The following is a 13,708-nucleotide window of genomic DNA, read 5'->3' as shown; positions in this document are numbered from 1 at the left end:
AAGTAGATTACTGTGATGATATATTTATTTAAATTTTAGAACGAGTGATATTTATATATACATTGATTACAATAAGTGTAAACATTTCAATTTCCCTTGATGTATGTCAATGCTTGCAGATAAATGATTATGAACTAATCAAGGTCTACGTCTAGACAAAATTATATGTTGAGTAGTAAAACAAGTAATGCCAACAATGTTGACTGCAGGAAAATTAGTACAACGCCTAAGTCCATGCACAAGGTATTATTTATATATATGTTTTTGGTGTGTTTATTATTTTATAAATTTATTAATGCAAATAATGTGATATTCAAATAAAAAGAGTCCAGATTCAATGATAAAATTATGTATACATAATTATAATTATTCAATTAATATATTATTATATAATTAATTAATATAAATAAATACATAAATTATATAAATGATTGGATTTATTATTTTTATTAGATTATTTTAAAGAAAAAAAAAAAGTGGGAAAGGGGCGTGAAATTTTATACTAAGTCGTGGTGAATCAATGAGATTAAAGGACGTGAAGGACTGAGCAGTTCAAGGCCTCCCCTATATAGACAACTGATCATGCTGTGTCCTCAAGTTGCCCGCCCAACCAACACATTTTAGAAAATTACATGATTATCCCTAAGAAATACCGTAGAAAATTTTGGACACTCCACTATACAAATAAAATAGGGGATTAAAATTTTTACCCTTATTCGGGTTTACGTATATATTTATATCATATTTTTTATACTTTAAATATTTTTATCATTTTATAAGATAAGATATCTAAATTACTCTTATCTTTAACTTTGAGAAACCAAAATTAAGTTTCAGTATTACTTATTTTTAATACATTATAGAGAGAGAAAATATATAAATATTTAGTATCAATATTTAAAACAAAATTTATATTTATATGTATTTGATATTAAATATGTAAAGAATATATTAATATATAAATATATATATGAAGAATCAAAACAAAAATAAATTGCAGAATTTTGTAGGAAAAATTTACAGAAGCATGAGAGAATAATTTTTATTACAGAAAAATCTTATAGAGAATAAATTAACTTACAAAAAATTATTAATGTAATAATTTTAAAAATAAAAAAATTATGGAAAAACTGATTTTAACTGGAAAAAATTGGAAGGAAGGGTTAACGTAAAAATAAAAAGTTGACAATAAAAATAAAGAGTTGGGAGAAAGCGTCACGCCAACCCTTTATATTTTAAAAGGGTTGGCGTCTTGGCAGCCTTTTATTAAATAAACACGCCAACCCTTCTTTTTATTTTTTAATTGGAGGGTTGGCACGCCGACCCTTCTTTTTATGTTTTTTAATTGAAGGGTTGGCGTACCCTTTTTAATTTTTTTTTTTATTTGTTAGTTTCTTTTTTTCAGTTAAATAAAAGAAAAAAATAAAGTTTTTTTTTATATTTTAGGAATTTTTTTTCAATTGAAAAAAAAATAATAAAAATAGAGAGAATCTCTATATAAAAAATTAAAAAAAGATATTTTAAAAAGATAAATTACTGTTATAGTATATTTATTTAAATTTTAAAATAAATGATATATATTTATATATATATACAATTAAAAAAAACTAAAAATTTCAATTTTCGAATAAAGTATCTCCCCACAATAAAATTCAACACGCCTATAAAAATCTTCTAACACATTCTAGAACTTCGTTGTCACTTCGGCTAGTTGGCCCATGGTTATTGTTTCGGTTAGAAGTTGGTTGGCGAATCCCAAAATGATTCGGCTGGACGTTGACCAATGTTGCTGTATGTGTGTGGGCTGCACTGCTGCAACCTGACTGAGCAGTTCAGGCCTCTCTTTCTTTTCAATAATGCTGTGAACATTTTTTTCTATCTTAGGACAGACTTTTTTATATGAGTTCATAATTCTCCCTTTATTGTTTGGCTCCGTAGAAATTAGTTGAATCGGGGGAAGTTTTGCACTCCGTAGAAATTAATATTATCCAGGTAGATGAATGACACAGACATATAACAAATTGTCAATTTAATGCTCTTTGTCGTCGTTCCCTATATGAGGTCATGCTTTATCATAAAGTTGCATAAAAAACATTCACTTTCTTTACCCTTTTTTAATTTTGAAGAATGGCAACCACAGCTGAGGATGTGATTGGCGAGACTCAGAGGCTAGCAGTTGATGAGAATTTGGGCAAAGAAGAGGTGAATTGTGAGAATGAAGCCAAGGCAATAGAGGAGGAGGTGGCAATGGAGATTGAACCCAAAACTGGGGTTTCCTTTCCCGTTAAGCTGGATGATGGGAAGCAGCTGAGTTGTGTTGGTTTGAGAAAAAAATCCATGCTTGGCATTGGCATCAAGATTCATGGCTTCGGTATAATTTTTCCATCAAATGTCTTTTTATCTACTTCAAATATTACGGAATCATTATGATAAGCACTTCAACTTGCAGGGATATATGTGGACAACGAGAAACTGAAAGATGTTCTTAAGTCAAAGATCGGCAGAGCCCCAGCGATACCCACAGAGGAAATGTATAATGTGGTGATTGATAGTGATATGGGGATGACTGTGAGGCTGGTAATTGTATTTGCTTACCTCACCATGAACATGGTAAGAAAGAACTTTGATGAAGCTCTTGGAGCATCCGTAAAGAAACTCAATGGTGGGAAGAAGAATGATGAGCTAGCCAACAAGTAATACAGCATATTTTTACATAGATATAGCGAGATTTCCCCTTAAAATCTGACTTTTTTGTGTTGATGATAGGCTGGTGGGTCAAACAACGGATGACGTCAAGCTATCAGCTGGCTCTGTATTTGAGGTCTCTCGTCTTCCTGGACACATTATTGAAAACAGAGGTTGGATACAAAGATTAAAATGATTACTGTTAAAAATTTATGTTACTAATTATACTTTACAGAAATTTAACTATATTTGTTGTGTGGATGCAGTGAAAGGTAAGCTTGTGAGCAGGATTGAGAGTGAACTACTCTGCAGGGCATACATTAACATGTATCTGGGAGACAATCCTCTGGACAAAGAGGCCAAAGAAAAATTTGGAGCTTTCATGCTTTCTCTCTTCTAATTAAAAACTGAAATGGATCCTAGAATTGAAGGGAATAAGATCCCAAGTCCATTTCTCTGTAACTGAGCAATTACTGAATAAAAGGACAGTGATGAGCATATGACTGCTTTCTGTAATAAATTCGCATTGTTTGTTAATTCCCATTTCTTTTTTGTGTATGCAAGCATCATGCATTTGTTGAATATGGAAATCATAAAATTCAGAACTAAAAGTTTTCTTTCTGGAAACTAATTCATACAACAATGTTTCAATACAGATAATTGGGGCAACACTGTTAATATTTATGTTGCTTAACCCTGTAAAACTTCAAATGATGTTGCAAGCTACTACACACAGCTAGCTTAGATACCAAATCATAGATGATACATGGACAAGCAGTATGTATGCATGTAGTTATATGAAATAAGAAAACTTGTAAATTACAAGGAATCTTCCGTCTAGTCTCCGAGGATATTAGCTCAGTGAAAGCCATGAAGAACCCTCCGTGGATCCAACTGCCCACTGCAATAACTCGATGACACAGTAGAGAGTTCTTGACGACCCTTCCACTCTTCAAAGGGTTTCAAGATGATTGGAGTTTCAATTGCAGCAGAATCCACACATAACATGGTTTTATAATCCTCATCCCCCAAATCTGGCAGAGACTTGGCCTTCTTGTCCCAAGGATTCCATACAACTGCATATTCAGAGGTTTTCAGAAATTTTTAAGGTACAATCTCAGGAAAATAGGGGCATGACAACAAAGTAATTTAAACATATAATGAAAAACTCTAATAAGATACATCACTAGAGAAATTTTATGGACCTGAGTCTGGCATGCCATCTTTCCGCAGTTCAAAGGTTCTCTTCTTCTCATGGTCTATAATGGCAATCTTTGTTGGGGTGCTCAAATACACTCTATCAATCTAAAGGAAACAAAAAACAGGTCCTGAGAAATTCAAAAGCTTGAAAATAAAAAAACGCTTAAGGGACCTGGCATACATATTTCTAGTAACTCAGTACACAAGAGTATGACAATATATTGACGTATTTGACCTGGATATAAAACAGAATGTTGTTATTAACAGATGGCAATGCAAAGGCTGTATACACAAAAGTTAACTGTTCCAATCAAAACATGAAATTAGACTGATGAAAAATGTCAAAACAAGAATTGTAGCTCATTATCAAACATAAGTTCATGAGTTTGGTAACATGTTTCGACTCCAAGTTCCAAATCAGATTGAATGCAAAAGAAGAAGAAACAAGTAGTACCTCGCCATCAAAGGTTATAGCATCTGCCTGCTCTGTGAACCTGTCTCTATGCATCAGATTATCAAGGTAATCAAGTGTCTCCAAGCCCTCAACACGCACTTCACTGCAAAATTAACAGCATCAAGAAAACCCTCTGAAAATGAGAAGAATGAAATATTCTCTGAAGTCAGATAGAATAATAAATACCGCAATTACAAGCTCAACATAGAATCAGCACAATTATACACTAGCAAAATTCATGAAGGTTGAATCTTTGACAACACAAAAGGCAAATGACAACAATACAAACATCAAATCATCACCATAGCAAACAAAACCAGTAGCTTCTGAATTTATTGAGAAAACCTGATGTCTGATACAGATAAGTAATTACGAAGTGAAAATGTGAAGGATAAGGCCTTGCTGTCCACATTTCTCACACGCGGGATCAAAGTCAGCTTGCCAGCACTTAGGGAAATACGAAGACGCAACTCAAAGCTGCAAAATAACAAGAAAGAAGACTTATTTGTCAACTAGAGGAGTTACCCTTACACATCAATTCTTCTCGAAAATTCACAGACATACCCACGTGGCCAGGTCTTCAGATCCTCTTCTGTTGACTTCAATATCAGATCGACTGATGACTGGTTGTTAACTGGAGGCAAAGGAGAAGGGTCATCATCCAATGACCACATTCTGTTCCTTGCAAATCCATGTTGCTCAAGTAAACCAAGATTTCCAAACTGCATAGGCATAATATATTAGAAAGCATAGTCCAAAAAAGGTAGCTCATAAAGTTTCTGTCAGGTTCCCTAGAACAACCTGTGGAAAGCAGACAGGTATGCCTCCCCTGATGGCTTTAGGTGGTTTCCAAAATGCCTACAGAACAGATGAAGTAACCATGTGTAAATTAAACTATAAAAGGAAGTTCTGTTTGGAAACATTGCTTTGGTTAATGTAAATTTCACAAACAACGGAAACTTCTTTGAGGTCTACCAAAGGAGAGTAATTAATTTGTTCTATGAAAAAAGAGTATCATAATGAATAATGGAAAAGAAAGGTTGAACTTTTCCATGCTTTAAGAGAGTTAAATCAAGGAAATTTTATATCAGAAAACAAAATAAATATAAGTAGGTTGAGCTTCGAAGTGCAATTTTTCCTTCTCAGTCATTTACTAGGCCAGACACCACATGACAAGAACTACAGTACTGACTTTTGTTCTCTCATATGAAAGTGGCTTATTCATGATCATGTTTACCATTAATTCACCGTTTGCAGAAAGCAAGTTGATTTCATCTCCTAGCCACATGTTATGTACAACACTGCTGAAGAAACTGGAGTTTCACTTGCAGAAATTGTGGACTAAAAAGATATGTAGTGAATTAATGTACAAGAGCTGCCAACTTTAACACCAACAATTTCTTATTAACAAACAAAACAAGAACTTAATTACCTTGCTGCTTAAAAAAAGAAGTTCTTCCCTTCGTTCGTTCTTCCAAGAAACAACCTGCCCGCCATACAAAAGCACCTGAGACCATTTTAAGTCAAACTATTAGTTAGTAAACCCACAAGGTTTCTCACTTTACATCAAATCAATACCAATAAACAATTTATAGAACATGGACAAAAAATTTTCATATTGAAAAGTGAAAGACAAATGTAAAATACATTTCAATTAACTACTGAATTTCTTGATAAAAAATTGTTTCATAATTGTATTTGCAAGCGAATCACATAGAAAACAAACTCAACTGGACCTTATCCACCCTCTTGAGTTTCTCGTTTGCGGCCTTATCAGCAATATTTTAGCTCAATAATCAAATAACTTGACAAAAGAAAAGGGTTGTTTCTTAAGATGCCTCCTTTTATCCACAACATATATTGCTTGATTTTCTACTGAAAAGGAAAATTATATTTCCCCTCTTCATAAATCAACCGTCTCTCATACAACTTTACCAGTTCTCAAACCAATTAGTAGAAATATCTCTAATCCCTTTCTAAATTCTGAAACCATTTCAGCAATCTACAGACCTTGAAACCCAAAACCCTTCTCAAAAGTTTTTAAAGAATAAATAGAACAAAAAAATCATATTAAAACCAACCAAACTTACACAAAAAAAAAAAAAAAAAGCGCTAAAACAGACCTCAGCAGATGACCCAGCTGGCTCAGTCAAGATAATTCTCGGCAATCCATCTTTCTCATGAACTATATTCAATGGCATAGTTTTAGGCCTCAACCTTGCTGTTATTCTGCTAAAAAATGGGTTCACTTTCCCTTCTCTCCACTCCAGCTGCACACCACAAACCACAACTATAAATTAAAAATCCACAACAAACAAACGACAAAACACGCAAACTCATAAAAGATTATGAGAATAAATAAAATAAACAACAAATCACATGAACACTGGTCACTGATAGCGATGCAGCAGCCCAGAAGAGAGAGTCGGATAATAAAGTTTAGTAAGGAACAGGAAATGGCGAATGAAACCAACATTAAAAAGATAACAAAAAGCAAACAAAATGAAACATTGAGCTTACGTTTGTTGATAATATAAACAACAATATTCTAAACAATATATTATAATCCTTCAAGCAATGCTATCGGCTTCTAGTTTGAAGAACAACCCACCAACTAAGTTCTTGGAAAGTTCTTGTTTTCTCCCACGGATATATAATTTTTTCTCGGCCAAAGAACTTTGTCCCACCCAAGGTTTAACCAATTCTCGAAAACACATCTGTTAGAATTTTTTTGTTACGATTACAAATAAAATTATCATTTCACAAATATTTTAAATAGATTAAAATTTTATTTTATTTCACTTTCATAATTTAAAAAACTCATATTTTCTTTTTGGTAAATTTAAAAAGTTTTCTTTTTCTCTTTAATTTTTTTCTCTTTTTTTTATAATGATTTTCGTTTAACTAACAGTTAACTTTCACCAATTGCTTCTTTTTGTGCTTGAAGGAGGATGACGACAACGATATCTTCATGGAAAGAGGAGAGGAAAACAACTTCATCTCTTTATTAAATAAAGATGGTTCATTTTCATTCGATGACTCTATTACGGGAACGCTGACAATGGGAGAAGAAAATGGTGGAAATGTCTACCAATGCTAAGAATAGATTTTGGTTGTCGGGGAAAGAAGAAATGTTAGGGGAAAAGGTGAATTTTTTAAAACTTAATAATAAGAAAAATTTGTTAGTTTTGTAAACTAAAGAGAAAAAATAATACGATCTTTTAGAGTTTAATAATAAAATAATAATTTTACCTCTTATAATTAATGATTTTAGTTAAGTTTAATAATTTATGGACAAGTGTTTGAATATTTGAAACTATATGCATATGTTAAAGAGTCTGTTAAAACTTGGGGGGTAAATAGTTGTTTGGTCTACTTTCTCTTTTCCTTCGGACCAACGCCACGTTACCTTAACGGACCAACCTGTAAACCTATTCATGAGAGCCGTTGGATCAAAATGGTATTTTATATCCTATTTAGTTTTCTAAGAGAGGGGAGATGGGAGACGGGTCCATCCACGATTATGGAAACCACCAACTGAAATGTACTTGTTCATCTTCTTCCTTGGATTCTCTGCTTTAACAATTATTTGGAAAAGAATATTATTATTTTAAGTTGATATCCATAAAATCCGAATGGGTTTTGTTATTATACACGTGAGGGGTTCAGCGAAAGATAATAAAATCATTGCTTTTTATCGACGCAATTGGAATAAGAAAAGGAAAATGACAAGAGGGCTTAATTAGTTCAAGTACTTTCGGTCCTCTTTTATCTTGAGGATTAGAAAAATTAAGAAATTTTTGGATTCCAAATTCAATTACTTAGGCAGGCACCATGCCTAAGACTCACTTTTTGATTATCTATCAAAAGAAACTTGCATTATTCAAATCAATCCCATGTTAGATTGTTGCAGTCTGATGATATCAATGTTCACTATGAGAATAGAAACTGCCTGAATGAAATTAAGAGATATGATAATGTAAGTTGCAGAGATTTATTTATTTGGATGGCAAATGGACTAAACTTTGTGTGGGAAGATATCCAATGAACAAGTGCCATATTTTACCAGGTAGAGTAGACAGGGAAAGTAAAATATGGGTGAGATTCTATTCTCTTTATTTTGCTTTTTTCTTTTTTTTTTAAATTTAGTGGATCCTGCCTGTCAAAGTTGATATCACAAATTGCATTAACTACTCATAAATATCAGACCAGAAAATAGGGGGAAAAAAAAAAACCCATTGTGCAAAGGAACATATACAGAGTCAAAATTTGTTTAAATAGTGATGAACTTTCTGGAAAAGATTACAACTGGGGGAACCTCATTATCAATTGTTATTGTAATTCAAGGAAACAATGTAGGAGCATGGAATTTGTATAGGACGGTGCCTAGTCCATAATGAGAGGGAAAAAGTATAAATGGGAGGGTCTTCAGCACAAGCTGCAAAATTTTTCTAGTGAAACACAATGAAGACATCTAATGAATTTTGACAATGGACATGTTATGCCTGAATTTGCTGACAAAAAAGTCAAGTTACTGATCTCATCTGGTTGGTGGAACATATAACACAAAGAATGCAGTCCTCCAAGGTTCATTGGAGCCTCATGGTTACTTCTTCATACAGCAATAACAATGGCCGCCAGATTATTTACATGGACCCTCATGGTTGAAAAATCTTCATATGTACTTTTTATACTCCACCCCACCATCCAACCCTTTAAATTGCTTTAAGATAAAGAGGAGACTTCGCATAACGGACACTTAATGAAGCATGACAAATCTTTAAAATGTCAAATTTTGATCCATGTCACCCATCCATATTTAGGTCAGAGGAATCACCTGCTCTTTATCCTTTCAAATTTAAGACTCAAATGGACTTAAAATTTCATGAAGCTAAAACTTGGATAAGTAAAAGGCATAGAAGCTTTTCTCGGTAATATCCCATAAAGGCCAACATGAGAAGTGAACAAACTTCTCATAGACATCTTACACCTTAAGCTTTGCATCGGTTTTTCTCATGGTAAATGTTAAGTGTATGTTAGCATTGGCCATTCCCATTGTAGATATAAGGTGTTTAAACACATAATTCAAAATTATAAAACCTTTTCTGCATCAGGATACAGTAGTTCTGAATCAGGAGCATAACCCTCCTCTCTCATTTTCACCTCCAACCATCTCAATAATTTATAAATCTGCTTGCCCTCAGGATGGAATCTATCATCTGAGACAAATTTGTGGGCTTCATTCTTAACTTCAACCACACTATGCCCAAAAGTCTTCTTTAAACCCTTCTCCTTTATTTCAGCTCTGAGCTTTGCCACGCTACCCCATCTCTCGTCCAGAGCATATATATTTGACAACAGGATGTAATACCCTGTATGTTTAGGATCCATGTGGAACAGATTCTTTGCTGCAACCTCCCCAATCTTGACATTGTGATGAATCCTACATGCACCCAGCAAGGCCCCCCAAACATGGGCCCCAGCTGGAATTGGCATTTGGTTAATAATGTCCAAGGCCTTAGATAACTCTCCCCAGCGGCCAAGAAGGTCAACTATTATCCCATAGTGCTCTGAATTAAGATCCAGTCGGTATTCATGCAACATCATATCAAGTATCCCAATCCCCTCTTCAACCAAACCTGCATGACTACAAGCAGATAAAATTGAGAGGAAAGTAACACTGTTAGGCCTAACAACAGGACTCCTGACCATTTGATGGAAAACTTTTAATGCTTCTCTTCCTTGCCCATGAAGTCCATAACCAGCAATCATAGCACTCCAGATAACAACATCTTTATAACTTATCCCTTCAAATATTTTTATGGCATTGGCTAGGCTCCCACATTTTGAGTACAACTCTATTAATGAAGCCCTAATGAAAATGTTGCTGTCAAATCCCTTTCTGACTACATAACCATGAAGGCAGAAAGCTTGCTGAAGAACTCCTAATTCTGAACAGGATGCAAGAATCTTCACCATCGCAATAGCATCAGGTTCTGTGTCATCTGACAGCATGTCACGGAACACTTCCATTGACTTGTAAGCCATTCCATTTAGAGCATACCCACCTAACAAAGCAATCCAAGAGACCACATCTTTATTCGTCATTCTATGAAAGACACCAACAGCTTTATCAGGTGAAAAGCATTTCATGTACATATCAATTAAAGCTGTAGAGACAGAAACTTGAAACTCAAAACCTTTCTCAGCAGCCAGTTCATGAATCTTCTTGCCCTCTTCTAAATTACAAGAAGCTGCACATGCTTGTAAAGCACTAACGACTGTAACTGCATTGGGTTCAAATCTCTCATCAATCATGTCATTGAAAAGCTTTAGGGCTTCAACAGCATTACCATTTTGAGCAAAGCAAGAAATCATTGAACTCCATGATATAACATCTTTCTCTGGCATCTTCAAAAACAAATTAAAAGCATTTCTTGTAGACCCCATCTTCGCATATAAATTCAATAATGAGTTACACAAACTTAAGTCACTAACGTCAAAACCCTGCCTAATCACAAAACCATGCACACACCCCCCAAGCTTAAAACTCATCAATTGTGCACAAGCAGAAATCAAGCTCACAAGTGTCACCCTATCAGGATTCACATTCTCAGCTATCACCATTCGATGAAAAAACATCACAGCTTTTTCAGGAAACCCATTCTGTTCATACCCAGTAACCATTGAAGTCCATAGAACAGTATCTGGTTCGGAGAACCCTTTAAAAACATTCAAAGCACAACCCATTTGCCCACATTTTGAGTATAACTCAATCAACCCAGAGCCAACAAACATGTCAACCGCACTATTTGCGTTCTTCAAAACAAACCCATGTACCATCTTGCCATGCTTAAGCGCACGTAAACCTGTACACGCCTTTAAGACAATGGGTATGGTAAAATTATCTGGTTCTTCTCGAGAACCAAAAATCATGTTGTTGAAGAGATACAAAGTATCCTCCCATCGATTCGCTCTACAGTAACTCCTAAGCGTGGCATTATAGAGGTAGACTGTTTTCTGAGGCGTTTCATCGAACACTTTGCGTGCGCAATCGACTGAATAAAAATTGGCATACAAGAAATTGAGCTTTGTAGCGAAAAAACTATGATAGGCAAAGCCGGTTTTGAGAATTTGCGAATGTAATTGTACCAATGATTTGGCATTGTGGCATAGCTTAAACAAACTAACAAACACTTCCCGCCTTGCCAATAAAAGTCCCGTTTCCATGCCCCAGATTTTTATTTTTATTTTTATTTTTAAGAAAATAAATAACTATGAGGTTTTTGAAGAAGCCCAAAACACTCGAAATGACATTTTTTACCCTTTAAATTTGAAAAATTTGTTTGTCACCCTTTTACTTGTGTCTTTAACATTACATAAAAATTATATTTTTACCCTAAATACTTTTTTTTTTTTTCTTATATTATGTTTTTCTTTCCTTCACTTTCTCATTTTTTAACCGTCAAAAACATCTCAAAGAGTTGATGATGCGAGTGCAGAGGAAAGTGACCCCCCATTAAGAGAGGTGGGACAAAAACTGGAAAAACAGGCTGAAGAGATGGAAAACGATAGAAAACTGGACACATCAACACAGTTTAAATTTTATTTATAATTTTAAAGGTATAATTTTATATATAAATAATAATAATATATTATTATATAATTAAATATTATTTTATTTTTAATTATATAATAATATGTGATTATTTATATAAAAAATTATACATGCGGCACTTCTTATTTTATTTTAGTTGCATGGATCATTTCCGTGCGTCCTCTTCATCAGGTCTTTCTCTTGGAAATCCGAACCTTTAACCCGTACTTCATATGAAGAACAATGGAGTCACTTGTCGAGATAGGATGATCTTCCACCACCTGCACATGATAATTCTTGATGATAACAATGGCAGCCATCTTCATCTGAATGAAACTCTGATCCTTTCCTAGACAATTTCTGGGTCCAGCATGAAACGCTACAAATTTATAAGAAGGAACGTGAACAAACCCTTCCCTCTTCGAAATCCACCTGTCTGGCTTGAATTCCAAACAATCTTCTCCCCATATTTCCTCCATCCTGGCCATTGTGTAAAACGAAAGCAACACCCTTTCATTTCTCTTCACAAAATGACCGCTGGGAAGAACGTCTGCTTCCGCCGCCGTTTTGTGGTTGATTGGCACTGGCGGGTATAGTCTTAACGTTTCACATAAGGCGGCGTGGAGATAAATGAATTTCTTCAACTCACCTGCACTGCCAATGAGTCTCTCAGTGTCCCCTTTTTTTTGAAAATTTGATGTTATTTCTGCAAGAATTCTTGATTCTACTGATGGGTGAGTTGCGATGAGCCAGAAAAACCAAGTGAGGCCTGAACTTATGGTGTCTCTTCCGGCGCCGATCAGATTGAATGATATGTCTCTTAAAAGTTCATCAGTCATTGTGAAACCACTGTTTTTTAATCCATCTTCTATGGTTTCCTCTTCTTCCAAAAGGGCTGTTAATAAGTCAAATTCTTCTTTTTTCTCCTCATCATCGGCTTTTGTCCGCCGGCTTAATCTTTCTCCTTTCACCGAGATGCAGTCATGCAAGAATTTATAAAAAGTTTCATAAGCTACACGAAACTTTTTCTCTTCTCCAACTTGAAGCCATTTTTGCAGCTTCCAACAACTTTCCGGCACGATTTGCCGGTAAAAAACCGCCTCCTCCATCTCGCTATAAGCCTTTTCATACTCATTTGGTGGAAATCCAACAGAAAGAGAACCCGGATCGAACCCTAAAACCAATTTGCAGATATTATCAAAGGTGAAACGCTGAAACACTTCTTGCAAATCCAACGTGGTTTTCAGCTCTGAGGCATGATTAAGAATTGGGAACAAGCCATTTTCCACTTTTCTGTTGATGGTTCTAACTAAAGCCGCCTCGTAATTCTCGTTCTTGATCAATGAATGCAGCACTTTCCTCTGAACTTTCCACATTTCACCGTCGGCATTGAAAATGCCATCTCCCATGGCTTCGAAAATCTCATTGAACTCACGGCCCTTGGGATAGTTGCCAAAGTTTCTGCTGCAGATGTAGTGAATATTCATCGGATCACTGGTGATTACGAAGTCCATACCGGCTAACCAGGGTCCTTTGACGTTATATGTCCAGCCAGCTTGCCTCAGGCAGTCGGTGGCAAATTCGTGCATACGCCGTGCGTTGTGAAGAAGCCCTGGCACCATCCCGATTACAGGCCAGTTTCTGACGGGGGCGTTCCTGTCGAGCCACCGTTGAAGTATCAAGTATAAAAATATGAAGGCTAGACCTATGTCAATGTAACCAAGTATGATCGCCATTGCAGAAAGTTTATGACGATGGCTCAAAGAGCCGGC

At 35.0% G+C, this 13,708-nt stretch overlaps 4 protein-coding genes across 5 annotated transcripts; 1 reads left to right on the top strand and 3 right to left on the bottom strand.

Moving 5' to 3' along the window:
* The first annotated feature begins 2,056 nt into the window (after nucleotides 1–2,056).
* Nucleotides 2,057–3,205, top strand: LOC123196727 (chalcone isomerase-like protein 1). Its single transcript, XM_044610825.1, has 4 exons — nucleotides 2,057–2,371; nucleotides 2,450–2,693; nucleotides 2,767–2,858; nucleotides 2,952–3,205. The coding sequence occupies exons 1-4, from the start codon at nucleotides 2,128–2,130 to the stop codon at nucleotides 3,083–3,085; spliced, it is 714 nt and encodes a 237-aa protein (XP_044466760.1). The 5' UTR covers nucleotides 2,057–2,127; the 3' UTR covers nucleotides 3,086–3,205.
* Nucleotides 3,206–3,283: 78 nt separating this feature from the next.
* Nucleotides 3,284–7,019, bottom strand: LOC123196726 (putative glucose-6-phosphate 1-epimerase). Its single transcript, XM_044610824.1, has 9 exons — nucleotides 6,860–7,019; nucleotides 6,463–6,609; nucleotides 5,772–5,846; nucleotides 5,141–5,197; nucleotides 4,904–5,061; nucleotides 4,685–4,816; nucleotides 4,340–4,442; nucleotides 3,891–3,990; nucleotides 3,284–3,761 (listed from the first exon to the last, which is right to left on the bottom strand). The coding sequence occupies exons 2-9, from the start codon at nucleotides 6,538–6,540 to the stop codon at nucleotides 3,544–3,546; spliced, it is 921 nt and encodes a 306-aa protein (XP_044466759.1). The 5' UTR covers nucleotides 6,541–6,609; nucleotides 6,860–7,019; the 3' UTR covers nucleotides 3,284–3,543.
* Nucleotides 7,020–8,594: 1,575 nt separating this feature from the next.
* LOC123195596 (putative pentatricopeptide repeat-containing protein At3g01580) lies at nucleotides 8,595–11,653 on the bottom strand. Of its 2 annotated transcripts, XM_044609394.1 has the most exons (2): nucleotides 10,540–11,653; nucleotides 8,595–10,407 (listed from the first exon to the last, which is right to left on the bottom strand). In XM_044609394.1, exons 1-2 carry the CDS (start codon nucleotides 11,567–11,569, stop codon nucleotides 9,431–9,433), a joined length of 2,007 nt encoding a protein of 668 aa, XP_044465329.1. In that variant the 5' UTR covers nucleotides 11,570–11,653; the 3' UTR covers nucleotides 8,595–9,430. The 2 variants fall into 2 exon arrangements, with proteins under 2 accessions (XP_044465329.1, XP_044465328.1); XM_044609393.1 differs by having other exon boundaries at nucleotides 8,595–11,653.
* Nucleotides 11,654–11,724: 71 nt separating this feature from the next.
* On the bottom strand, nucleotides 11,725–13,708 carry LOC123195597 (alkane hydroxylase MAH1-like). The gene has a single exon (XM_044609395.1). It carries the CDS (start codon nucleotides 13,670–13,672, stop codon nucleotides 12,125–12,127), a length of 1,548 nt encoding a protein of 515 aa, XP_044465330.1. The 5' UTR covers nucleotides 13,673–13,708; the 3' UTR covers nucleotides 11,725–12,124.

The sequence above is a fragment of the Mangifera indica genome, chromosome 14, assembly GCF_011075055.1.
Source record: "Mangifera indica cultivar Alphonso chromosome 14, CATAS_Mindica_2.1, whole genome shotgun sequence".
NCBI lineage: Eukaryota > Viridiplantae > Streptophyta > Magnoliopsida > Sapindales > Anacardiaceae > Mangifera > Mangifera indica.
Note: the sequence above shows the minus strand (reverse complement) of the source record. Positions and strands in the feature narration are given on the sequence as shown.

Excerpts from the sequence above, each read along its gene's own strand:
- LOC123196727 (XM_044610825.1), top strand. The coding sequence starts at position 2,128 with ATGGCAACCACAGCTGAGGATGTGATTGGCGAGACTCAGAGGCTAGCA. Across the intron at positions 2,372-2,449 it reads CATCAAGATTCATGGCTTCG|GGATATATGTGGACAACGAG; the intron begins GTATAATTTTTC and ends TTCAACTTGCAG. Across the intron at positions 2,694-2,766 it reads AATGATGAGCTAGCCAACAA|GCTGGTGGGTCAAACAACGG; the intron begins GTAATACAGCAT and ends TGTTGATGATAG.
- LOC123196726 (XM_044610824.1), bottom strand. The coding sequence starts at position 6,540 with ATGCCATTGAATATAGTTCATGAGAAAGATGGATTGCCGAGAATTATC. Across the intron at positions 3,991-4,339 it reads CTATAACCTTTGATGGCGAG|ATTGATAGAGTGTATTTGAG; the intron begins GTACTACTTGTT and ends TGTTTCCTTTAG. Across the intron at positions 3,762-3,890 it reads AGATGGCATGCCAGACTCAG|TTGTATGGAATCCTTGGGAC; the intron begins GTCCATAAAATT and ends CTGAATATGCAG.
- LOC123195596 (XM_044609393.1), bottom strand. The coding sequence starts at position 11,569 with ATGGAAACGGGACTTTTATTGGCAAGGCGGGAAGTGTTTGTTAGTTTG.
- LOC123195597 (XM_044609395.1), bottom strand. The coding sequence starts at position 13,672 with ATGGCGATCATACTTGGTTACATTGACATAGGTCTAGCCTTCATATTT.